Source organism: Talpa occidentalis, unplaced genomic scaffold (genome assembly GCF_014898055.3).
Source record: "Talpa occidentalis isolate TD23 unplaced genomic scaffold, MPIMG_talOcc4v2.1 talOcc4.3, whole genome shotgun sequence".
NCBI classification, from domain to species: Eukaryota; Metazoa; Chordata; class Mammalia; order Eulipotyphla; family Talpidae; genus Talpa; species Talpa occidentalis.
In genome coordinates, this window is record NW_023603184.1 from 97,788,668 (window position 1) to 97,816,270 (window position 27,603).

At 36.0% G+C, this 27,603-nt stretch overlaps 1 protein-coding gene across 7 annotated transcripts in view; it reads right to left on the reverse strand.

Annotated features, from left to right (window-relative positions):
- SCN1A (sodium voltage-gated channel alpha subunit 1) overlaps positions 1 to 27,603 on the reverse strand; it is a 120,868-nt gene that overhangs the window by 33,547 nt on the left and 59,718 nt on the right. For 4 of the 7 annotated variants that reach the window (XM_037523452.2, XM_037523455.2, XM_054699824.1 and 1 more), the window contains 12 exons: positions 26,324 to 26,415; positions 25,198 to 25,467; positions 21,071 to 21,134; positions 20,487 to 20,628; positions 19,398 to 19,604; positions 17,332 to 17,616; positions 15,736 to 16,116; positions 14,347 to 14,479; positions 13,264 to 13,502; positions 10,983 to 11,156; positions 9,665 to 10,021; positions 7,443 to 7,925 (listed from right to left, as the gene is read on the reverse strand). In XM_037523452.2, the coding sequence (XP_037379349.1) occupies positions 7,443 to 7,925; positions 9,665 to 10,021; positions 10,983 to 11,156; positions 13,264 to 13,502; positions 14,347 to 14,479; positions 15,736 to 16,116; positions 17,332 to 17,616; positions 19,398 to 19,604; positions 20,487 to 20,628; positions 21,071 to 21,134; positions 25,198 to 25,467; positions 26,324 to 26,415 (2,827 nt within the window). The remainder of the gene's footprint in view (positions 1 to 7,442; positions 7,926 to 9,664; positions 10,022 to 10,982; positions 11,157 to 13,263; positions 13,503 to 14,346; positions 14,480 to 15,735; positions 16,117 to 17,331; positions 17,617 to 19,397; positions 19,605 to 20,486; positions 20,629 to 21,070; positions 21,135 to 25,197; positions 25,468 to 26,323; positions 26,416 to 27,603) is intronic. The other 3 variants (XM_054699823.1, XM_054699822.1, XM_037523453.2) reach the window with 3 other exon arrangements.

The window sequence follows — 27,603 nt, forward strand, 5'->3', positions numbered from 1 at the left end:
CTGAGCATTTCTTTATTCCCTCTGCTGTCAGAAACCGGTGCCATCACTTAAAACAAATTACCTTCTGACTAAAGTCTACAAAGATTCCCCATCATTTCTCTGGTAACCATCTCTTTTTTTTAGGTTTTTCACTTATGTATTACCACTAACTTTCTTAACATATAATATTTGCCAAATGTATTAATTTTCTACTGCTGTGTAGCAAATTACTGCAAACTGAGCAGCTTAAAACAACTTTATTATCTCACATTTTATGTAGGTCAAAAGTTTGGCACCACATAGCTGCATGCTCTGCTCAGAGTCTCGCTGTTTTGAAGGCAGTGTTGGCTAGAAACACAGTTCTCAACTGAGGTTCAGGATTTCTGCCATCTTTTAGATTCGTTTCCTTATAGTTCTAAAGGACTGAAGCCTCCCGGTGGTGGCCTGTTAGTGCTTAGCCTGAGACCATTCAGAAAGTAAAAGCCACCTCCTTCCTTGCTATGTAGCCCCCATATGTAGTTTACCACATGGGCATTTGCTTTCTCAGGCCAATCATTGCATCTCTCTCTCAATTCCTTTTATACGACTGGCGGCAGAAAATTCTTTGCTCTTGAAGCCCCCAACTGATTAGGGCAGGATCTCCCAGGATAATCTCTCTTTTGCCATAACTATATAATCGCAGGAGTGCTATTGACAGAAAAAAATGTACTTATTTTCTACAAATATTTATATTTTTTGCTCCTTAATTCAATTTCTGTTTAGGAGGAAATTCCTTAATTCCTAATTCCTTAATTTTTAGAGTTAGAAATTAACTCTAAATAAAGTGAAAATCAAAATCAACAAAAAACTATGAACCAGAGACACTTTTAGGGGGGCGGGGCAGGAGGGGAGGGATTGGGGTCAGAATGGGGGGGCTGCAATTGTATGGGGAATATAACAATAAAATTTATTATTTAAAAAAAAAAAGAAATTAACTCTAAATAATATCTGCTACTTTGAATTTACTAAGCTAAACTTTGAAACCCAGTAAACATTAATCTATATAAACAATCATGAGTACTTGAAAATAAGAATTCTTTGCAAACATAATTTTTGAGATAATATACATATTGTATTTATATATAAAATATGCATAATATTTTATATATTATTCAAATTATAAGAGTTCTTATTTAACTTTCTATCACTAGCAAAGGGTTATATTAAAGTCCTCATAACCATTGTAATTTTAGTAATATATTCTTAAGTTTCTCATTGTTAAAAATCTCATTATTGAGGGGCCTCCCTTGTGGCACAGGAGTTAAAGTCTCAGTGTTATCAAGCTATCTCCAGCCAATGCAGCATGAGTTCGATCCCCGGCCAGGGAGCTAACCCACATGGCGCAGCAGACCTTTCCTGTCTCACCTGCTGTTCCCCTCAGCAGTCTATTTCAGTAGATCTACCTATTCTCCTCCCCATTCTGTCTCTGTTGAATCCACCCCTCATGCCCTACCTCTACCCCGTACACACCTCTGGCCTACACCCCAATTCTTGTATGCATAAATAAATAGAAGTAAATCTTAAAAAATTTTCTCATTAATGAGCCTCTGATGTATTTATTTGAGGTAATAGCACTGACTCAAAAAGGGTAGGAGAATACCTTTAGATGAGTGAAAAGAGTCCATCTACATTAATATAGGAGATATGAGTTCAGGTAAAACACTAAAGAAATTGCTTAAGAGCCATACTAAAATATTCTCAAGCAAGTATTCTTATTGATTTAAGAGCCAAAAAGATCAATTAATTTTTCCTTTTTGCTCATAAATTGAAATTGAATCTCATTTTGAAATACACCATTCACATAATAAAGCAATTGATTCTCATTCCTTTTTAGACTAAGTAGTCTATTGTAAAATCCATTTTAATGTTTAAGTCATAATCAACCTTTCATTTACTAATTTCCAAATATGCTGGTTCATTTGAAAATATGTATATTTTCACACAATTTTCAATAGCTAAATTATACACTGACTTGCACTGTCCATGTATTTTTGGCAGGCTTACTTAATAAGTGAGCTGAGAGAATGCAGGGGCCACATCTATCTGAAGCATCCACTTTGCCTTGTACACCAGGGCATTCAATAACCACTTAATAACTAAAACCCTGATGCTAAGAGCATTTTTCCTCCTCAGTAGATTTATGTAACATTTCTTGCTTTTAAAAAATGTTTTCTACTATAGAAAATTATTTTGACCTTGAGGGTGAAGCAAAATAAAGCAAACCAAATAAAATACTCTACAATATTTCTTTAGAATAAGCCACTGCTTTTTCTACTTTTTTGACTTGATTGCAGGATGTTTATGCTTTTATTTAAGACTTGATTTGTTACAGGGACATTATTTCTAAGATCTATAGGATTTCAATTTATTATTTTTGAAAAAGATTTCTTTTCAAAGGTTGTCATGTACTATTTTAAAGTTAGGCAGTTTACTGTTGTTTTATATATAAATGCATATATATATTTAAGATAATGTATCTTAAATCATGTAAATAAAATGCTTTACAACCTCAAAAATATTATTATTAATATTTTATTGTGTACATTGTGCATTAGTAAATATTTCTAGTGTTCACTAAGCATATTAAAAATTAAAATGACCTCTTTTAAAGTCTTTCAACAAAGCAACAATATCAAAGGAAAAGACACTGTACTGAGATTTAGCATTTCCACAGAGCAGCTAGAAAAGTCAAATATTTACTCATTAATTTCCACAACATACTAAAAATCCAGATGGTATTTTTCATCAAGCTATATGTTGGAAGGACAATCTTTACTAAATTCGCATTTACTAAATATTGAGTTGTTCTTATTAATTGTGAAATTTAGTGTTAATCAAACTCTTTTCCATGTTATGGATTAAGGTAGAGGAATATAGTCTCCTTATATCCTTAATTCTGCTTTGAAGAATTCTTCAAATGTTAGTTTTTGTATTATTGATTAGATATAAAGGGACAAAAGAAACATTTCATCACATTTTGGGTCAATAGAAAATTATTATAATAAAAATAAACTAGAAAACAAAAAAAACTATAAAATTGCATTTATAATTCCCAAGATAGAAAACAAAACTATAAGTTGAATGAGTAAATTTAGTTGTCAAATTCATTTTGCTGAATTGAGCAAAGTCTCTAGTGTTCTTTTGACATTAATTTGTAATGTTAAACAAAAACTTATTTTTAACAAATATTTGACAAATGTCTACAGGCAAGGAGACCTATTTAATCATAATAAAAGTTAATAGTTCTTTTTTGAGGGGGCCTTCCTGGTGGCGCAAGGGGTTAAATCGCAGCACTATGAAGCTATCCGCAGCCTCTGCAGCATGAGTTCAATACCTGGACAGGGAGGTGACCCACATGTGTAGATCCCCTCAGCAGTGCATTTCAGTAGATCCACCTGTTCTGCTCCCATTTTGTCTCTGGTGAATCCTCTCACCCCCCACACCTCTCGCTTGTACCCCAGCATTTGTATGCATAAAAAAAGTTCTTTTTTGAGTCAGCTAAGTTGTGTGTCAATGACAGTACTCTTTCTATGGACTTTAGGCAATTATCTCAACCTCCTTAAGCTCCAGTTTCTAATTTGTAAAATAGCTTTTACTTTACATGATTGTTGTAGGAATCAAACAGGATAACACAAGGAAAATGTACTGGCTAAAAATAATAATTTTTATAAAAGTTTTTTATAGTTATGGTTTGTGTATAGTTTGTGTATAGTTACGGTTTTTATAGTTATTGTTTCTGGTATTTGACCTTTTTATCCACTAAAATTTTAGTGCATACTAAAATAAAGTAATGACTATAACAGACCTGCCCTCTTGGGTTCACTATCAGATGGAACATACACATAAGCAAACACTTGCCAAATGTAGACAGGGTTAGTATAGATATCGTGAGCACCACCTACTGGAGTCAAAAAACAAAACAAAAACAAAAAACAAATCAGTGTAGATGTAAGTGATATTTGGGACAAGGAAAAAAAAATAGTTGGATAGAGAAGGTAAGTTAGCTGAAAAAGATAGCATAAAAGTGTGTTCTAGAGAAAGAGAGAACAGAGTCTGATAATTCATAGGGAGTTTCAGGAAGCCATAGATCAATGTAGGTGGATGGGAAGAAGTGGAGAGTCCTGTTACATGAGGCTGGAAAGGTCAGTGATGGTTATTTTTTGTAGAACATGTTTAAAGCATTTTAAACAGTATAGACTGTGAGCAATGAGTACCTAGTGAAAGGACAGAGGAGAATTTTGATCATATATGCTTTTTAGGGAGACCACTTATTGTGTGGAGACTAGACTAGTGAGGGGAATATTAATGTGAGAGACCCCTTTGGAAGCTGTGGCTGTAAAATTGAGACATGATTGAGTTCTGATATTTGGTGGAGGCATAGAAGTGGACAAAGATGGGTAGTCTCAGATAATGAAATAAACATAAAGGAGAAGTCTGGATTCACTGACTAGAAGGCAGTATCTTCATGGAGAGTAGTTGCTATCTCAGATAACTATTAATTTGATACATACAATTGAGAGAACAAATAATAGTCTATTTAATGAATTAATATATATGATATAATATAAATATATTTAATAAATATTTTATATGTATTGTGGAGTTAAGATGGGTAAGACATGGTTAGTATTTTTCCTGTCCTCAAAGGCTCATTAGGAGTGCTTCCTAATGATTCAGAAGATTCCATTATGAAAGAAACTTTCTTTTTTCTTTTTTTCCTAGAAATTTGCTTTTTAATTGGAGAAATAATGATTTTGCAGTCTTTTGCATGGTCTCAGCAGTTTTGCCCAGCTTTCAAAGTTCTTCAAAATTGGTCCAAGCCACCAGTCTTAATTATTAATTTTCAATGGAAACTCATATTTCTAACCAATTCATTATCCTTACTGCTGTCTGAGACAAGAATCTTTATGAGGTTTTAAAACAAATTTCTCAGGTTATTTGAATGTGATTTAAGGGTTGAGGTCTACTGGCACTTAAAAAGCTGATGAAATATGATCCATGCTATACTTTTCATGCATTTGAGGACCAATAGAGGAAAAGTATAAAAATAGATAGCCCCTCAAGTTTGTCCAGAAATGGGGGACAGTGATGCATGAGTGTGCCTTATGGAGGAGGAAAGACAAATACAGACCTCCATTCTACTATCTTTCTTCATACCAGTTTATCCTGGTGTCCTGGAAACAGAGACAATCTCCTCCGTGCTATGCCTGCAGCTGCATTTCCTATGATTTTATACCCCAACAACACCAAAGTACTAATTGTCTCCAAACACACCCTGCTGCTTCGTAACTCTAGGTTTTGGCAAATTTATTTTTTCTGACTTGAATACGCTTCTGGAAAGGAGTTGATCAAGTCAAGAATTTAACGAAAACAATTTAAAAATTAACCAGAAGATATAAAATTTTCCTCAGACAAACATGTAAAACTTGTTATGAGGGAAGAAAGCAAAAAGCAAAAAAGGATAAACAGTGGATTATGTTACTAGTCAGATTAGTAGAAATAGTAACTTATCAAATAGTTACTCTATGTCAGGAACTGTGCTAAGCAGTTCACATTTCCTATATTATGCTTTCAACAAAGTTTTAAATAGGTAATATTATCCCATTCTTGGATGTGGAAATTGATGACCAGATAGTCAGGTATGGTCACACAGAAAGTGGTTAAAACTGAATTATATAATGCAATATTTAGCTCAGAGAATAATCTGTTACCAACATTATAATTGTGCCCTTACATGTCCAAGAACAAGTGCTTAGAAAATGGATAATGAAAAATGAGCCTTTGTAATTTTAACCCAAGGCATTAAAATAATTTCAATAATGACCCATTTTAGATAACAGTCATTATTGAAATTCAGGAGCAGGAACATTAACATATCAAATGAAATAGGTCTAACAGAGGTCATGCTAGGTAACCTATTGAATCAATAAAGTAAGTCATAATATGGAAATCTGTATTTAAAGGTTGAAAGTCATTTTTATAAAATGCAATTGTGTGTGAGTGTATGTATGTAGGAGTCACTTTTTTAAAAAGATTTATTTATGATTACAAGAACTGGGGTACAGGCCAGAGATGTGGGGAGTGAGAGGATTCACCAGAGACAGAGTGGGGAGCAGAACAGGCGGATCTACTGAAATACACTGCTGAGGGGAGCAGCAGGGAGACAGGAGAGGTCCGCTGTGCCATGTGGGTAGCTCCCTGGCCAGGGATTGAACTCATGCTGCAGTGGCTGGGGATAGCTTTATAGGTTGCAGCTTAGCCCCTTGAGCCATCAGGGAGGCTCCTGTAGGAGTCACTCTTAAAATACATGCACACACAAAATCATGGCTTATTAGTAGTCACCATTATCCAGTACTCACTGGCCTGGGCTATGATATTTGGTATGGATGGTCTTTGTAATAAAATACCCTCCTTTTTAATTCAACAGATAGTAGGCAGTTGTTATTTATATTCATCAAATATTTAAAGTACATAGTATAAGTATTTAAAGTAAAATATACAATACAAGAATGAACCCTAATATAAACCATGGACTTTGGGTGATAATGTTGTGTTTACTGATGTAGATTCATCAGTTGTAATAAATGTCCAACTCTGGTATGGGATATTCAGAATGGGGGAGGCAATGCATGAGTGGGGTCAGGTCATATATGGGAAACCTTTGTATCTTCCTCTCATTATTCTGTGAACATATAGTACTCAAAAAAGGTACATTTTTAAAAATAAATAAAATTTATACTGTACAACCTAATGGACACCTTACCATTTTGAGACTTTCACACAATAAATGGGATATAAAGGTTTTGTTCTACACTTATTTTGAATCACTTTCTATGCTAGTTTTAACTTAATACTTCCAAGTAAGTTGTTATGGAATGAATCGTTTCCCCAAACTTACTATGTTGAATGCCTAACCCCTAATGTGACTGTGTTCAGAGGTAAGGATTGCGAGGCACTGATAAAGGTTAGATGAAGTCATGGGAGTGGGTCATAATCAGATAGGACTGACACTCATAAGAGGAAAGATACCAAAGCTCTTTTTCTCTCTGCAGGTACATAGGGAGAAATAGCAACGTGGGGACATGGTAAGAAGGTAACCACATGCAACCCCCCACAATAAGAACGCCCACAGACCCTGCTGGAACCTTGATCTTAGACATTCTATTCTCCAGAAAAGCAGAAAATACATTTTTGGCTGTTTGAATCACCCATTGCATTCGTTACTAAGAATGAGAAAACTCACACATATACTATATTTTCTTCCATTTATCATTCATTTCCATGGGTTTTAATCTTTGATTCATCAGTGAAATAAAGTTTTGTATGAGGCAAAATAATATACATGGAACATATATAATGATAATATAGGCAATACATATAGGCATTACATATATTTTTATGCCTACACATCTATAAAATCTTACCTCTTTGCTCTCTTCCAGATCTGATTCACTACTGAAGTCCTCTGTGTTTAAATTTTCAAAGTCAGATTCTCCAACAGCAATTGGTACAGTCACAGTAAGACTGGGATTATTTATGAATGACATATAATCACTTTCGTCGATAATGTATTTTTCAACACTGCTCCCAGTTCCTATTCCACTTGTGGTTCCATTAACATCTTTAAGGTAATCCAGATCTTTCCCAACTTCTGCTGTATGATTAGACATACAATTGTCCTTCTTATTGTTTAGATCATCAAGTGGCTTGATTTCATCTAAGATCTTTTGTTTTCTAACAAAGGATTGTTGAATAAATTCATATATTTTTCTCTTGACATAAGCAATGCCCTTGTGCATCCTATCCACGGCAATTTGGAGATTGTTCATTTCATTATCATCATCAGTGGCTGCAAGGTTGTCTGCACTAAATGAGCTCAGAAGCAAGGCCAGAAATAGATTCAGGACCTGAAAATTAATACAAACATAATTATAGTTTTACCCCAATGTAAAGAAATACAGATTGAGATCACTTGCGAAGAAACCATGAATCCTAACTATATGAGAAAGAAACACCCCAGCATAATGACTAAAATCTGGGTGACCTAGATTTGTGGTATGTTTTAATATTACATGATCTGCCTGGGTCTCAGGTGTTTCCACTTCAAAAATGAAGAAATGAATGAGCTGACCTAAGGTTTAGCTAACTTTAAAATTATAAGGGAACAGATTTATGTATGTATTATACAAGAGTTCTAAACTTAAAAATCCTTAGTGATTTCAATTATGTATCTAAGTGCATTATACAGCTTCTTTATTAACAAGTGGAGTTATTGAATTGATTATTAACTGAAAAATAACCATTAGAATCTAGAATGAGAATTAGGGGCTTAACACAGACAGTGACCCTTGTTTTCGTAACCTGTTGTATTTTTCATACCCCACTGCTGACTAAAATAAGATCTACCTATAAATAACAGCTAATTGTTTATGAGATTAGCACATTAATATAGATAGCTTTTGGAATATTTTACATATTTCTATAATATAGACAGTGATGTTCCAAACTTAATAGAAAGAAGAATAGGATACCCATTTGGGTAATTATAGGCATTTGTCATCCTTTGTTTCAACTTTGAGCCACTAGAAATTTTTTTTTTAAAAGATTTATTTATTTATTTATACAAGAACTGGGTACAGTCAGAAGCGCGGGAGGGTGAGAGAATTCACCAGAGCCAGAGCGGGGAGCAGAGCAGGCAGAAGGACCGAAGTACACTGCTGAGGGGAGCAGCAGGCGGCAGGAGAGGTCTGTGCGCCATGTGGGACCCTCCTCCGGTAGCAGGGGAGCAGCCGGGGATGGAACCAGCGCTGCAGAGGCTGCAGGCAGCTGCCAACCCAGCGCTCAACCACTGCGCCACCGGGGAGGCCCGCCACTAGAAATTTAACCAATGTTGCTTGGCTAACATATCTGCTGTATGACAGAGAGTGACTATGTGTTATATGCCATAAAGTGGCAAGGAAATAATAAAATCACTAGGAATACTTAAAACACCACTTTTAGGGCCTCCTCAGTGGCACGGTGGGTTGAGCACAGCACTGTGAAGCTGTCCGCAGCCTCTGCAGTGCAGGTTCGATCCTGGCTGGCCAGCAAGAATTCTCACATGGCGCAGCAGACCTCTCCCGTCGCGCCCACTGCTCCCCGTAGCAATGTGTTTCAGACAGTCTGCCTGTTCTGCTCCCCACTGTCTCTGTTGAATCCTCTCACCTCCCAAGCCCCTGGCCTCTAGCCCAGCTCTTGTATAGAAATAAATAAATCTTTAGAGAAACAAAAACAAAAACAAAAAAACACGACTTTTAATCCTATGCTGGCAAGTGAGATTGAATTTAAAGAAAATTTCTGTAAGTTTTCATTCATATTTCTCCCTGCTTTGATTTGTAAAATGTTACTAGTATATGCTTCTACGGTTATCTTCATTATGATATTCTATTGGAATTCACATAAATGATGAAATGATTGACCAAGTGGAGATAAATATAAAAATGATAGGTTCTCTGCTATACTGCTGTGTTGTAAAAATGGGACTATAAATATACCTAAGCAATCCACTTTTTAAATTAAGAATCACAGTTTCTGTTTTGGACAAAAATGATCTCCATTCCATTATGCTTGAATTTGTTTTTGAAATACATGTTAAATGGGAACTTACCACTAGGTTTCCAATCACCATGACCATCATGAAGACAGTAAGGCACATGGCTTGACCTGCGACCTCCATGCAGTCCCACATGGTCTCTATCCACTCTCCACACAGCACACGGAACACAATCAGAAAGGAGTGGAAGAAGTCATTCATGTGCCAGCGTGGGAGTGTACAGTCACTGGAGATCTTGCAGACACAATCTTTGTAGCTTTTCCCAAAGAGCTGCATGCCTACCACGGCAAAAATGAAGACGATGATAGCCAACACCAAGGTTAGATTTCCCAGAGCTCCCACTGAATTGCCAATGATCTTTATCAGCATGTTTAAAGTTGGCCAAGATTTTGCCAACTTGAAAACTCGGAGCTGGGAAAAAAAAAAAGTTACTTTAAGTTAGTATGACCTTTAAATCATTAAGTTGATTAAATTTGAAAATGATCTTTAAATCATTAAGTTGATTAAATTGAAATGATTAACATTGAATGTTTTTCACTATCTGTTGTCTTTGAATCCTCTCAAGATCACAGCTAATTTTTGGACCCCCTATGGAGTTGCTAGTTCTTCCATATTTTAACCATATAAGTAATTTTCCCCAAGAGTGAATCTTTAATCATTACTTGGGGTTCAACTCTCCTTAATTTATTTTGTGAAGGTGGTACTAAAGGCATACCAGACCTGACACTTACGTTAACATGTGAATTACCATGGTCTCTGCTGAAAGGAACATCATTTTGAGCCCTGTTGTAAGTGGGCTCCTTAAGTGTGTTAAATTAGCTAGATGTGCCTGCATTGAAAAACTTGGAATATTTCCTATGACTTTATATTTCCCCTGATTTGTAAGCACATACATGTTAATCAATGGGCATATTAAATAATCCTACAGGTTTTTTTCCTCTGATTTTGGGAAGGAGCTTATTTTCCAGAAGTAGAATTAGGAGAATTTCTGCATGCACATATTGCATATGCATATCATCCACTACTACAAAGGATGTTTATATGGTCAAGTTACTAATAAAAAAAATACATTTTCACTAAAAGTATTTTCTTAAATCCATAAATATTAACTGTAGTCATCTCTAGAAACAATTTGTCAGAATGGCAATCAAGTAATAAAGGTTTGGAATAAACCTTTATCCCTTTGGAATAAAGGTTTTTCCAAATGGGAATGTCTAAGCAGGAATAATTTTTTACATGTAGTTTTGACAATGTAAATGTTAAGCAAAAACTTAAAATGTTAATAGTTGTGTAAGAAAATCTATGACTGTAATGTGCAAGAATTCTGATTATTAGAAAAATTTGTGTTGCTTTTTTATTTTTCTTTTTTTACCAGTCGGAATGAACGGAGAACTGATAATCCTTCCACATCAGCGAGGCCAAGTTCTACGAGGCTCAGCGTCACAATAAAACCATCAAAGATATTCCAGCCTGCTTGGAAATAATAGTAAGGATCCATGGCAATAATTTTCAGGAACATTTCTGCTGTAAAGATCCCAGTGAAAACCTAAGATCAAAACAAAGTTACTGTAATTCCATCAGAAAATGGTAAAAGAGAATAATGTTTGCTCTCAGAAGGATTCTATTACTAGTTTACATTTGTAAAGTAACTTATAGTTGATGAAAAGCTTTCATAGATATTATTTCATTTTATCTTCATAGAAGGTCTATTAAGTGTGTAATGTAAGTATTAACTATTACTTTACTGATGAGAAAACAGGTCTTCATAGGGTGCAATGACTTTCCCTTCTACATACAACTAGCAAATGGCAAAACTACTGAGTATAAGTCTATTGTTAACGAGAGTTCTTTCCATTACATCAAAATGCCTTTTCTTCAGATTTCATACTGATAAGATTGTGCCCATGAACATTTTTATTTATCAGTGTTTATTCCCATTTCCTTCAAATCAAATGATATTATTATACATTTGTATTTATTATTATAATATGTACTTTTACTATTATCAATTTAATTTTCACATGAAAAAATTATTTCCATAGTATTTTAAAACTATAGAAGTATAAATACTACAATGTAATTTTTTGTGTTTTGTTTTTTACTATCAAAAATCCTAAACCTGAAAACAAAAATCATGTAAAATTAATACATTTTTAAAAGATTTTTTTATATATTTATGCATAGAAGAATTGGGGTGCAGGCCAGAGTTGTGGGGAAAGGATTCACCAGAGACAGAGTAGAGAGCATAATCTACTGAAATACACTGCTGAGGGGAGCAGCAGGAGAGACAGGAGAGGTCTGCTGCACCCTATGTGGGTTAGGTCCCTGGCCAGGGATCAAACTCAGGTTGCAGCAGTGATAGCACTGAGACTTAACACCTAGGCCACCAGGGAGGCCCAAAAACACATTTGGATACATTTTTTAGAGACCACTTTCTGCAAATATAAGCTAATATTCCTAAATTGTGGCAACTGAAAACAAATTAATAATTTATGCTTTTTTAAGTACAGAAAAAAAGAATTAAGTGGTAAACCTCACCAAAAATGGTCATGCTAATCAAATAACACACAAAAATATACTAGAGGTTTTCAATATTTTATGCTTTTGCTATAGAATAGATTGATAAAACAATATATGCCCTACCTAGATAGGAAGTGGAAAAATTGGAGACATTTTTGAGTTGTTAAATTATTGCTTATAATGATGATGATGAAGCATAATAAAAAGATCTGTGATTTTAATTCAGTCTTTTATGGGCAAGGAAACTGAAAATATATCAAAAAGTATGTCCCTAAATTCTCAACTGCTTCTGTATCTTGGAAAACTTATAAATATCAGTATTAACTTTTCAAGTAATATTGTAGGTTGATGCCTATTGCTCTTTTTCAGTTTTTTTTTAAAAGAGGCACGTATTTTATTTATTATTTGTTTGTTTGTTTGTTTATACATGCACTGGGTACAGTCAGAAGTGGGGGAGGGTGAGAGAATTCACCAGAGCCAGAGCGGGGAGCAGAGCAGGTAGAAGGACTGAAGTACACTGCTGAGGGGAGCAGCGGGCAGCAGGAGAGGTCTGCGTGCCATGTGGGACACTCCTCCAGTGGCTGGGGAGCATCCGGGGATCGAACCAGTGCTGCAGAGGCCGCGGGGAGCTTCGCAACCCAGAGCTCAACCGCTGCGCCACCGGGGAGGCCCTCTTTTTCAGTTTTTACCTTGACATCAAAGACAATTTTTTTTCAAGCACTGGGTACAGTCAGAAGCATGGGATGGTGAGAGAATTCACCAGAGCCAGAGCGGAGGGCAGAGCAGGCAGAAGGACCGAAATACACTGCTGAGGGGAGCAGCGGGCGGCAGGAGAGGTCTGCGTGCCATGTGGGACCCTCCTCCAGTGGCCGGGGAGCAGCCGGGGATCGAACCGGTGCTGCAGAGGCTGCAGGCAGCTTCGCAATCTAGCGCTCAACCGCTGCGCCACTGGGGAGGCCCAGACAATTATTTTTGGCAAAGGGAAGGGTGTACTAGCTGGACCTAATTTCCATCTTTTGGCAACTAAGAAGTAGGAAGCTAAGAGGTGGAAAAATGACTATAAGCTATCAAATGTCAATAGTTTCTCACACAGAAGATTTGAAGATGACATGTTTACCTTCCAATAAGCTTACCAGGTTTCCTACTGCAAGCACATTATTGAAATGCGGCGTCATGGGGTAGTGCTCCATGGCCATGAAAAGCGTATTTAAGACAATACAGATGGTGATCGCCAGGTCAACAAATGGGTCCATTACAACCAGGTTGACAATATGTTTCACTTTTAACCAATATGGTGAACAGTCCCAGATTAAGAATATGTTGGAAAATTTATACCAACAGGGTGGACATTTCTGCCTGGATTCTTCAAGTTCTGGGTAAAAAAGTAAGGACAACCACAAAAAGATGTATTTTATATGTATTTACATACATAAAATTTATTTGCTTTAGCTCCACTGGCTATTTTTTTGAGTAATCAACGCATTTCCATTTGATATAGAGTAAACCTTTTTTGTATTTGATTTAAAAAATTATATAATTTACTCTTTATATTCCAAAATATATTTCTTTAGATATAAGATATACACACAAAGCAGAAGTAACAAAGAATAGTTTTCTCCCTTATGCACTGATAATGTGGCTCAATACTAGGCCTTAAATTAACGAAGTCTTAATAGGAACATGGTTGGGGTGGTGTTCATACTATATATAATCCTATGTTAATATCTGGCTATGCTGTTATACTCAGGCTATAAGAGATAAGTAGGGATTGGGATTGATGTGTGCCAAGAATCATCTTTTTAATTTGTGTGTGTGGGTATGTGAAAATGACCTACTCCCCCTCCCTCTTACCCGATCCTCTGCAATCTTGAGAGTATTTAGAATGATGTTGGAAATCCTAAACTAAGTGGAACAGAGAGATGTTGACTATGGATAAAGGGATTGGAAACCCTTAACAGAAATGCTTTATTCTGCATTTTCAAGAAGTTGCCGTACAGAGGAAAACATTCTTTAGCATTCCCATGTCATTGTGTTTAATTAACTTTTTTAAAACTTCCTGAACATATGAGTAGGTACAACAAATAATAACTCTTAAATAAGACCTATTATATTTTCTTTAGAAGGCACTGTTTCCAACATACAAAATAGAAACATTTGTTTCAAATGAGACCATATGAGTTCAGTGAAAATAAGAAACAGTGGAACTTGTTACAAACCTTCTACTGTATTTGTTAAAATGCTAGCTATACTCATTGCTCTTTGCCTTTGGGAAGGATCTTCTAGAAAGTCCATGGAAACATGGAAAGAACTTGACCTTCTCTTTCTCATCTCAGTTTCAGTGGTTGTTCCCTGTGAAGAAAATGCTAATGTATTAAATGATTAACTTGAGCAAAATGATTAGCAACCAACCAGATGTGACACAGTGAATTCCACAAAACGCATGCACCATGCACTTTCACATTTAATTGGCGATGGCAGATATTGCTGACTTATTGTATCATTAACCTGGAATATCCAAACTGTTAACCATTTAGTCATACAGCAAAAACTTGAGTGTTTCAAGTCTCTGATTTCATAACTTTAAGAATCACGATGTAATTTTGATGTATTTGATAAATCTCTTAAGAAACATAATCTAACATTTATCCATGTTTCTGTACTAATGGTATAACACCAATTGAAATGTCATATAAGTGATCAAGGCATTTTATTTTGAGAAGGTAACCATTTATTTTTAAAGGACTATAAATGATTACAACACACGTAGCTGCCATCTCATTTTCTCAACAGAAGACACAGATGGTCATTGACAACACAAACTGTATGTTAAAAAAAAAAAAACACACATGCTGTATGGACAACAGTTTCATCCAGGGTACCAAGCAATAAGTCATCTATTTCTGACTTAGTCATGCCTCATCATGCTGATATATTTCCAAGTGAGTTAACAGTCTACTAAGAGGCAGCATGTGTTTAGAAATTTGTTATCCAGGTATACATTCACAAACACATAACATTCCTTTGTACACAGACAATTTGTTTATCTGTCTGTATTAATATTTAATTTGTGTCTCTTCACTTAGATTAGTTTGAGAAGACCTATATCAGCATTTTCTTAATAAGACATATATGAGTACTAGAAATTTTAAGATAACATGAAGCTATCTATTTAGGCACAGTGTTCTCAAAAATCTTCTAAACTAAAGCAGTGCTATATTGAAGAACAGGTTGGAAAGATTTATTATACACCCTTTATGCTTAAATATAGGAATTATTCATTTACTATTATATCAGGGCTTTAGAAGATGTCCTACTATCTAAGTTCGGCATGGGTATATAGCAAATCCTCCAACTGGAGGTAGTAATTTGGTATTATGTCTAATTTATCTTCAGCATGTTTAATAGGTAAATGCATTCAGGTGTTATGCATGAGTGTTGCGGCTTCCAGTTATAGTTGGTCAGTCTATTAAAGGTATTACAAGATGCAGATGCATTCACAGCTTGACCAACCAGGAATCATTCTCAAGGGGTTCCATTCTGTAGAAACACTGGCTGGTACAGCAGTAATGGGCCAGCCATGCCTGAACTATTTAAAACTTCCTTACATTGTCATCAGTAGCTGGCTTATCTATTATCACCTCTGGCAGAAGCTGTCCAACAGGCGATGTAGGAACCGAAGGTCCACCAACCAAGGAAACCACACCATTGCAATCCACAGTGCTGTGCATCTTCCCATTGGCTGGAAACACTGCCAGCATCCGGGACGACCTACTGGTCTGACTTAGGTTACTGTTCCGTCGTTCTCCGTGTCGTCGGGGCACAAACAAGGAGTCTCTCCGGCTCTCGTTATCTTCAAAGGTGCTGTGCTCATCATCTGCAAAGTCATTTTCTGATCCCACATCCTTTGCTCGCCCTCTAAAACTGAAAAGGCTTGTTCTGCTATTTCGCCTTGGAGAAAATAGGGAGCCACGGATGCTCAACAAAGACTAAAAGTTTGAAACAAAAAAAAGTAAAATCATTTTAGTATGACCACTTGAAATGTGCCTTTACTGTGCAAGATTTAAGTCGAAGGCGATCTCAGCATTATTTTTATAACAGAATGTGACTCATTCCTCTGATTAACATTCTCATGTTACATGCATTCAGCGTAATAGGTATTTTCTAGCTCTTGAGATTATGGGGCAATCATAACTCAAAGATATTGCCAAAACAAAATCCTGAACTGCCATTGTCATGTTCTAAAGGCAACAGTACATCCTTACCATGGACACTGTAAACACTGACCTTAATAAGACCATGTTGTTTTTACTGCTCTTTATTTGGAAGAGATTCCAACACTTTTCACAAATTGCTTTAGTCTTTCTAAAGTTACAGTAAGTCTATTATTACTCTTGCTTCATCTATAAGGCACAATATTACTGAAACAAAGTTAAGACTTTTGAAATTCAGGTGCTTTTCTTTTTTCTTTCTTTCTTTCTTTTTTTTAAAGATTTATTTATTTATGATTACAAGAACTGGGGTATAGACCAGAGGTGTGGGAGGTGAGAGGATTCACCAGAGACACACGGAAAACAGAACAGGCAGATAGACCAAAGTACACTGCTGAGGGGAGTAGCGGGAGAGTCAGGAGAGGTCTGCTGTGCCATGTGGGTAGCTCCCTGGTTGGGGATTGAACTTGTGCTGCAGAGGCTGCAGACAGCTTCACAGCACTGCACTCAACCCCTTGTGCCACCAGGGAGGCCCCAGAGTGATGTGCTTTTCGATAAAGTATACCATGATTAATATTTCAGAAGTGTGAATGATGGTTTATAGAGAATTTAGGAAAACAAAACAATAGAAAATAATTAAAAGAGTATCACTGATCAACTAGTCTCATCTTTATATCTTTCCCTATATACGGCTGAGGATCAGAAGGATTTAATGTCATTAGTTTTAGACAAGTACCAGAAGATAGTATCAGGATGAGAAACCAGGTGTCCTACGTTTTAAATCAGTTTTATCTCAACTACATCAAGCTGTAGATTTATATGTATGCAGAGTACAATTTTTTTCATGACTAAGTTAAAAAAGGATGGGTTTGATTGTTATAAAGGGTAGCAGTCAATTCAGGTCATAAAAATTCCTAAGTCCATTTTAATTCTCCCCCTCTCTTTGGTCTTCTAATTTTCACCCATGCATCATTTATCTCAGCAGTGCCATACCTGGTGTGGGGAGGAGTACCTCTTTTCATATGTCAATCTATTCCCTTCAATGGAGAAGCGAAACCCTTTCCTCCTGATGCTGTCTTCAGATTCAGATTTATGGAATTCATCCTCATCTTTTTCTTCACCACCAGATTGCTCTTTCTGTTTTCTTTTCTTTCTCCGATTTCGTCTTTCCTTGGCACTCTTGGAACTCAACTTAGAGGCTTCAGATGAGCTGTCTGAGAGCCCACCTGTTGCACTGGGTTCTCTGGAGTGCTCCGAGGCAGTTACAGCTGCTGCCTGCTACATTGAGGAGAAGTAGTTTGAGCATGGTACTAGGTAAGATGTTATCATTAAAAAAAAAAAACAAAAAACAAAAAAAAAAACTGGTTCAATCATGGGATTTCAAAATGTATTTAGTTGACTCAAGCTGAGCTTACATGGAAGAAGCTCTACAAGTGTAAAAGGGAATTTTTTTTTCTCTTTCCACCTATGAAAGCTTTAGAGTTCATTTGGTTTTCCATATGCTAACCCATATTATGTTTGTATTATGTTTTATAGACCACATATTCAAAAGGCCAGACATCAATAAGAATATAGATCGACATTAGTTTTGGGGATTGATTTACTCTAAAAATTGGCAGTTAATTAGCATTATATTCTTTTCTCTGAAAAAGAAAATGGAACAGGGAAGTAGAATTGCTGAGTCACTTGATTATATCCAAAGGAAGGAGGAATGAGAAAAAGATCTGAGGTCTTCTCTCCCATTATTGAAACTGATTTGTCTAATACTTCAAAATATTATCAAATTTATGCAAGATGATAAAATCCCTTCCTCACCCCTCCACAATATGGTTAGATATCTAAAAGACTCCACTAAGGAGGGTCCTTAGTTTCTGCTAAGCAAGATAAGTTGTTCACTTCTCCAAAAACCATCCCCACCTTCAACTTACCACTGGTTCTTGCTGGCCATGTGGGCATGGAATGAAAACAATGCTTTTTGATCACAGCTCATACTGGTACTAAGTTGGCACTTTTGATTATTACCATTATTTCATAGTACCTTCAATAAAGGGACTCTTGAAAATAAATCAATTATTTTCAAAGTAACTTACTTTTTTAGTAAAAACGAGTTTGTATGCTAAACAGAGAGTGAAGAAAAATGGAAATGATAGGAGAGGCATTTTACAACTTGTTATATTACAAGTACTAACACCTCACTAAAAGAACAAGGAATCCTTAGATTACCTCCTCGTCATAAGATTGGTGACTTTCGTATGCCTATTGCATATACCATCATTATCAGAGGTCATTACATTATTTGATCACATCCTTATTTATGTAAGAAAGGCAGTTAAGCAACCACATTAAAAGTCAACATGTTTGGCTTAAAGAAAGGAATAGACTATCTTCTAAAAACTAGCTGAACACTACTGCTAAGAAAACAATCCTTAGGATTTTCTCATAATACCCCTATACTCAGTCAGTGAAAGAGTCTCACTTCAGAAAACTCAAAAAGTCACAACTTTTCTTTTATTCTAAGAATTTTTTTTTTTAAAGATTTATTTATTTTTATTTATACAAGCACTGGGTACAGTCAGAAGCGCGGGAGGGTGAGAGAATTCACCAGAGCCAGGGCGGGGAGCAGAGCAGGCAGAGGGACCGAGGTACCCCGCTGAGGGGGGCAGCGGGGCGGCAGGAGAGGTCTGCGCACGCCATGTGGGACCCTCCTCCGGTGGCCGGGGAGCAGCCAGGGATCCGAACCGGCGCCGCAGAGGCCGCGGGCAGCTTCGCGACCCTGTGCTCAACCGCTGCGCCACCAGGGAGGCCCCTATTCTAAGAATCTTAAGATGACTAAGATGAGAGATTTCTATTGTGGTCAATATTTGAAATATCTTAGAATAATTAAACTAAATGATCTACAGATCAAAATGTAGAAATCCTTAGTCATTCCATATCACCAGTCTGTTAGGTACAGTAAAAAATTTTCTCTCTCTTACTTTCTTTCCAATATTTTTACAACAATCAAAACAATAAAAAGGATAAGACTGTGAGACAGGGTATATTTGAGTTGGTAAATTTACCTGCGCTGCCTCCTGTTGCTTTTTAAGCTGCTCGAGCATCTGCTGAAATTCGGCTTCTTTCTGTTCTGCCTCTTCCAAGGTGGCCTGATTCTGTTCCTCATAGGCCATGGCCACCACAGCCAGGATCAAATTTATAAGATAGAATGAGCCCAAGAAAATGACTAGCACAAAAAATATCATGTATGTTTTGCCAGCAGCACGTAAAGTCTGGAAATAAGAACATCAGAATTATCATTCAATATTGTTTTACTGATGGCGTCAACTTTCAACTTGTGTAGTTTGCTGGACTCTGATATAAGTAATAATTAGGTTGGTCATAACCCCTGCTACTTCTTTGACTTTTTCTTTATCCTCATCCTCTTCTTCTCCCCTAACTCATAATTCACATCCAGATCCCTGGGATGTGATTTTTGGATTCACCAAGAATAAAGCAGAATCATTGAAATACCATGGAAGAGAACAAAGTCACCTTCCTACAAATGGTTTTTTCTTTTTAAAGATTTATTTTATTTTTATACAAGAACTGGGGTACAGGCCAGAGGCATGGGAGGGTGAGAGGATTCACCAGAGACAGAGTGGGGAGCAGAACAGGCAGATTGACCGAAGTACACTGCTGAAGGGAGCAGCAGGCGCGACAGGAGAGGTCTGCTGCGCCATGTGGGTATCTCCCTGGCTGGCCAGGAATCGAACCTGCATTGCAGAGGCTGTGGACTGCTTCACAGTGCTGAGCTTAACCCACTGTGCCACCGGGGAGGCCCCCTACACCTACCTACCACCTCACCTACCACCTGAGGGAAAAATGCTTGATGGGGTCAATGGGGCTGAAAAGAGGATGTACCTTCTGCTTGGGAGATCTGTGTTTAAGAAGGATGAAAAATAAGTTTTTTACATAAGTGGAAATTGTTCAGAATTGCCATTGGCATCACCACGCCTAACAGTTGTTAAAATCAATAGGTGAGAGCAATTGAAATTCCTGATTTCAAGTTCTGCTCTTTCCATTATATTATACTGTGTTTGGGATTTCATAACTAAGTCTACTTTCTTGTATATTTCTTTTTAAATACAGTGTATATCTCTTCAGAATCTCACCAATTGATAAAGATTTTCCCAGAAGTCCTGAGTCATCAGTCGAAATAGGGACAAAAATGCCCAACTGAAGGTATCAAAACTTGTATAGCCATAATTGGGATTTCTACCAGCTTTCACACACATATATCCTTCTGGGCACTGGCTGTAAATGGGACAAAAGAAAGGATTACAAGACACTGTGCTGTCCTTTTATTCTAGCAATAAGTTATGACCTGTCTAATCATGTAGATTTGCTACCTCAGAGGATATAAGTGTAATTAATAACAAAAACATTTCCCAAATTTTGACTTACTATAATTTTAATAGCCACCTGATGTCATCATTAAAATATATCACAGCACTTCTAGTAACACAAAACTATTTCTGTTGCTAATTGACATTTTAATGTATTCCTATTTCATTTTCTCTACTACTCATAGTCCACATATAATTGTCTAAGGAAAATAGCATTAAACTATTATTTCTTAATCATTCTAAATTAATATGAATAAAATTAGTTCACTTTTATCTGTCCATTTCTACTAAAAGAGAAAAAAAATACATTTATGTGTATTTAAGTGCAAACACACAAATTATTGGCTTACCCTGCATCAGAGCTGTTTCCACAAAGTAGTGCATCTAAAAAACCCTCCAGGAAATAATGATATCCTGTTTGGGAAAGAGAAAGTCATATGACAATCAGTTGCTCTTCATTGCAAAATGAAAAGATGAGGCTCTGTGTTTAGACTTCATTGAGTAATTTTATTATTATTTTTTAAAATTTATTTTTGTATAGAAGAGCTGGGGTATAGGCTAGAGGTACGGGGAGTAGGGCTGGTGAGAGGATTCACCAGAGACAGAATGGGGAGCAGAACAACAGGTAGATCTACTGAAATACACTGCTAAGGGGAGCAGCAGGTGAGACAAAAGAGGTTTGCTGTGCCATGTGGGTAAGTTCCCTGGCCTGGGCTGGAACTCAGGTCATGGAGGTGCGCTGTCATGGTAATCGCACTGAGACTTAACCCCTAGCCCATCGGAATTGGACTCTCATTGAGTAATTTTAAATATACATTTCATTGAAAGGCACAGATTTGCCCCTTCTTCCCTAAATATGAGATATTATACCAAGGGGATTGCATATTTAATAGTATAAAGCATTTATTTATTATAAATGTAAATTAGTGATAAACACAGATACTAACAATATTTTAAAAAGGCATAAGTAGTTTCCCATCACCATGATGAAAAATAAAAATTTCATTCTGTAAAAATAGTTAAGGATGACAAAGATTTTTTGTTTTCTCAAAATTCACATATTTCAAAATTAAGGGGTTATGTTGCTTCTAATTTTCTCTCCTATATTTTAAACACTACTTATAAATGTTTAGTCATTAACTATAGTTTATATTCTACCAACTTCCAGGATATATCATAGGCAGCTTATAGTAAATAATGCAGAGATCTGCCAGCTGCTAAAACATTTAAATAAAAAATAATCTTAAATACTAAAGTTTAAATAATTGCTATAGGTGTACATTACATTATTGCAAAGTTTTCTGTTTCTGGTAAACTCTTAGATTCTTTCAATATCCACTCTTTCAATATCAATAATTCATTACTTCCATGAATTATTCCTTGATATTCTCTAATTCCTTCCCAGTAAGGATTGGCAAAACAATCTGTAAAGTATACATTTCCATCATTATTTCTCTCATCCTATATGGTAACATTTTATTTAAAAGTATCGTCCTTCCTTGAAAGTCTAATCACTATTTCCACATTTACATATATGTAGTACCTAATAGACTTTCAATAAAGTTTAGTGAATGAAAAAGTAAATATATGATACAAAAAGAAATGCAAGGAAATAATTATTGTTGAATTTCATAGAAATATTTTCTAGGTGCTAAAATTTCATAGAAATTTGTCCTAGATAAAATTTTGTAAGGGATACATAATCACTAATGATAAATATTTTAATTTCCAATATGCATAATTCTTTGAACACAGAAAGGAAAATCAAGATAGGATTTCTTAACTTTAAATTAAAATTATAGGGTCTCCCTGGTGGCACAATCAGTTAAGACACAACCAGTTAAGACACAACCTATGAGGTTGTCCACAACCTCTGCAGCACGAAGTTTGATCCCTGGCTGCCCAGGAAGCAACCCACATGGCACAGCAGACCTCTCCTGTCTTGCCCACCGCTCCCCTCAGCAATGTATTTCAGTAGATCTGCCCGTTCTTTTCCCCACTCTGTCCCTGGTGAATCCTCTCACCCCCCCCCATACCACTAGCCTATACCCCAGCTCTTGTATGCATAAATAAATAAATCTTTAACAAAATAAATTAAAATAGACAAAGTGAAAGTAATGATGACTTCTAAATGAATTTTTGATATCAGGTATTTGTGAATGAAATTTTGTCCACTGAATTTAAGGATCTATAATCTTATTCTGAAGAAAATATAACTGTTAGTCATCATGCCAATTTATTGTTAGTTTTTATTTATTTATTTATTTAAACGATTTATTTATTTATTTGTTTGTTTGTTTGTTTATTTATTTATTTATTTGTTTATACAAGCACTGGGTACAGTCAGAAGCATGGGAGGGTGAGAGAATTCACCAAAGCCAGAGCAGGGAGCAGAGCAGGCAGAAAGACCGAAGTACACTGCTAAGGGGAGCAGCAGGCGGCAGGAGAGGTCTGCACACCATTTGGGACCCTCCTCTGGTGGCCAGGGAGCAGCCGGGGATCCGAACCAGTGCTGCAGAGGCCGCGGGCAGCTTCGCAACCCAGCGCTCAACCGCTGCGCCACCGGGGAGGCCCTATTGTTAGTTTTTAAACCAAATTTGCAATCTTAATTAATTTATTTTAGGATGAATTTGTTTATTTTCATCATGCCAATTTTTAATTTTAATAAATTTAATTTCGTTACTTTTAACAGCAAACCAATTTGCTTATATTTGGTTTAAAGTAATCTTCTTCACTGAATGGGATTTTTTTTATTTTTAATTTTTAGATTTATTTATTTAGGCATACAAGAGCTGGGGTGCAGGTAGGAGGTGTGGGGGCTGAGAGGATTCACCAGAGACAGAGTGGGAAAAAGAACAGACAGATTGACCGAAGTACACTGCTGAGGGGCGCAGCAGGCGAGTCAGGAGAGGTCTGCTTTGCCATATGGGTTGCTCCCTGGCCGGCTGGGGATAGAACTCGTGCTGCAGAGGCTGTGGATTACTTTATAGTGAGGTGCTTAACCCCTTGCGCCACCAGGGAGGCCCAATGAATGGAATATTTTAGAGCAAATCATAAGAAAGATTTTTAAGGCTGAAAATGACCTCTGGTTTTTTTTTTAACAAAAAACTATGAAAATAATTAGCCTAATAAATTTTCTTAGTGAGAATAACCCTGACATTCTCATCCTTATTGTCTCTTAATCTTGGACTAAAAAAAAAAAATAAACCAGATTTCAAGAAATTGGTGACAGCAGTGGATATATTGATAACTTATGAAGTTAATAAGAGATACTTCATTTATTGTTCTGACATTTTTCTTAAGGCATTTTTCTAACATTTAGAAATCTTTCTAACATTTATAGCTATAAATTATTTGTTGGAACGTCATTACTATCCTAGAAGAGTTAATCTGTATCAATCCATGGTATTTTCCAGGTCTATAACTATAAAAAGACACTATGAGTTTTTAAATTATGCTTTCATTACTTTAAGAATTACCAAATCAGCAGTAACCTTTTATGACTAATATTATTTGTTCCACACAACCAGTCACTAAGGTTTTCTTTCTTCTTCAATTTTTTCATAAGTATTACTCATCACCTTAAAATAATAAAGATACAGCTATATTTAAGCATATTTAGGGTCCAGATTTTGTATATCTAATATTTTCCATAAAGGATATTCCTTTTCCCCATGAATCATGTTCTAAATGTCTCTGCTTTTGAAATATTGCTCCTGTCAGATACTAAAATTAAAGAGTGAAGATTTAATGTATTTTTATTGTCATTTTAAAAAGAGAAAAGATTTTAGGCCAGTTATTTTCCCATCCTTTTAGAGTAGACTAAACATTCAACTATTTTGTCTAAACTCCTGAAATAAAGATAAACTGACTCCCCTAACTTGTATACGTTATCTGATACTTTTTGCTATTCTCCCTTAAAGTTCAATTGATTCTAATTTCTTTCTCTTTGATGTAATGCTACTTTTCAAATATAAGAATACTTTTTATCTTTAGGTCTTACTTGATTTCCATAAAATGACCATAAAAATAATCAACAAGTTTATAATCTCCCTGAAGCCATGTGTCTAAACCATTATTTCCCCAGCATCCTGTACAATTTCTGGTACATAAACAGCATTCTGCAATTAATGTTTAATGGGTTATGCTTACATAGCTTTTCAGTTTACAAAGAGCCTTCACATATTTTATGTCATTTGTCTCAGTCACCATGACAATATACAGTCACCTAAGACCTTAGGAAAATTTCTTTTTAGCCAAGTTCTTCAATCTCCCATATGGTCATAAAACAGAATATAACATTTAGGATTCAAAGTTAGAATGGTTGCCAAAAAAATAATGAAATGTTGGCACAAACCATTGATAAAGTGATTTAGAGATTATAACCTGTTATGCAATCGTTTAAAAATAAATTTCCATGATAGATGGAGGGCTAATTAACAATAAAAAGAGACAGCTACATAACAGTAATGCTTACTCGAATCTTGAATATATGATTTCCAGTCAAACTCAATGAGAGTTTCATTTATAAGTGTACCATTGTAATTCATGGTAATGTTCTTCTCTATACTGTGCTCCTCCAGGGAAGCATTGGTAGGAGGCCACTGTACGCATTTATTCCGTAGGTTGCCCATGAAGAGCTGGAGCCCAATGAGCGCAAATACGCTCAGACAGAACACGGTCAGGATCATGACATCTGAGAGCTTCTTCACAGACTGGATCAGGGCCCCCACGATGGTCTTCAGACCTGAAAGAGAGAGGGCTATGACTATGAAGACATAGAACAGAACATTTGAAATAACAAAAGCTGGACACAATTTTTTTTAAACATAGGTTCTATGCATGATTGCTATGTTACAATACTTCCTGGAAGGCTAAAGAGCCCACTGAGATGAACTCCAGACATCTAATGACCAAACAATGAAGTGAAGATCCATATTCTGTTATATTGAGAGAAAATAACAGGCCCCTCATGGTTTCAAGAAGAAAAAGGTTTGTTATTTCCCCCTTTTGTTAATAAAACCTGCCCATACTTTCCTTGGGCTCAGTTATTAGCTTTATAGCAAATACTTAAATAATCATTTTTATATTCCTATTTATAAGTAGAAAAGGTTTTGCTGTAAAACTGGAAGTGGTTTGGAGTATAACAGCACTTTAAGGTAACAAATTCTCCATGCAGACTCATGCTATTGTTGTGTATTCCCTGTTTGTTAAGCATATTAAAATTGACATTGATGCATAGTCATCAATGCCTATGATGAACAAGAAAGTGAAGATTGGTACATTCAATGGAGAATAAATCTCTGGTACAACTGACATGGGGGAAGGAAAACATGACATCAGTAAGTACAAATCACATAGATCATATTTTACAATGCCTCGTGCAAAAATTGTTAAACTCCAAGACTAATGAAAAATATTAAAACAAAGCCTTATTTACAAATAGTAAGAATCATAATCTATGAAACACCAGATTTTGCTTGTTATGATTTTGATTGTTTTGACTTTTATGATTTCCAATTTTCTGTAATGCTGAATGTCAAGCAGAGACTGTTCCTGAACAAACATGATGGGTAAGCCCCGGTATTTAACTTAGTTCTCACCTGGAATGACTGAAATTGTTTTCAATGCTCGGAGAACTCTGAATGTTCTCAGCGCTGAGACATTGCCCAGGTCCACAAACTCTGTCACATATCTGTAATAGGGAGTTCACACACAAACACAATAACAGGATACAAAGAAAAGCTGTAGGTACTAGGAGCCTTATTCTTTACACTAATTACATCTTACCTGGAATTACAGAAATAGTTTCAAAGCTCTCAAGACTCTGAAAGTGCGAAGAGCTGAAAAATTGCCTAGGCTTACAAATTCTGTTACATACCTGTAGAATTAAATCAGAGTTATTCAAGATTTAAGCAGGATTAATATTATTTGCTCGGGTCTTTTATGAAGACCTTCTTGATAATTTTAAATGATAGTATTGTAAGCAACAATTTAGAAATTCAAGTCTATTGCTACGATTTTCTTTTTTCATAATTTAGGCCACTCAGTAGATGTAAACTTCATAAAATATACAATCCTATTGCCATTTTGGAACACATTAGTATCAACATCGCGTGTAACCTAAGAGAATTAAGTAAACCTATCATAGTTCTTGGCTAAAGTTTTGGGGTTTTAGATAGAAAATAATATATGAAATCATCCAAGAGAAATATAGGCATGAAAAGGCAGGTGGCCTTATTGCCTACTGTACCTGAAAAGTATAAATCTTACATGAAAGTTGGGTAAGTAAAGAACAATACTTTATGTGATAACTGCTGTTTATTCTTATCAAACAGTAGTACCAATATGTCTTCTTTTGAGCTGTGGTCAGGGAGAGTGACGAAGAATTGGTTCACCCTGACTACAGCAATTAAGATGAGACAGGTAGCATTTGAAGCCCTAAGAATATCAGCACCACTTCTCCTCCTCCTGCCCTCCTCACACAGCTATAGGAGGCCATAAAAGTCAGTTTGGGAAGGAATTATGAGGGCAAGTGGTTTTTGGCCCACCTTCCTCCACACTCTAGTTTCACCTACACCTGAATAGCCTTCCATTTCTTTCATGAGTCTTCACTTCCTGGGGAAGCTTAGCACAGAAAAAAAGACAAAGATGCAGAAACTATGTCTGTAACTGAGTGTATCTGGAAAGGAGAGAAGGAAACAAAGGTTTATGTTGAGGGTAAAGAAAGAGACGAAGTCACAAAAGGGAAAGAAGTGATTGGGAGAGAAACAGGAAGAAGCAGAGAAACTCTGTCTGTTCATGTCTTAAAAATTAATTTGCTAATGATATAATAATTTAACATATACATAAATACATAAGGCATTAAAAATTATGTCTTAAA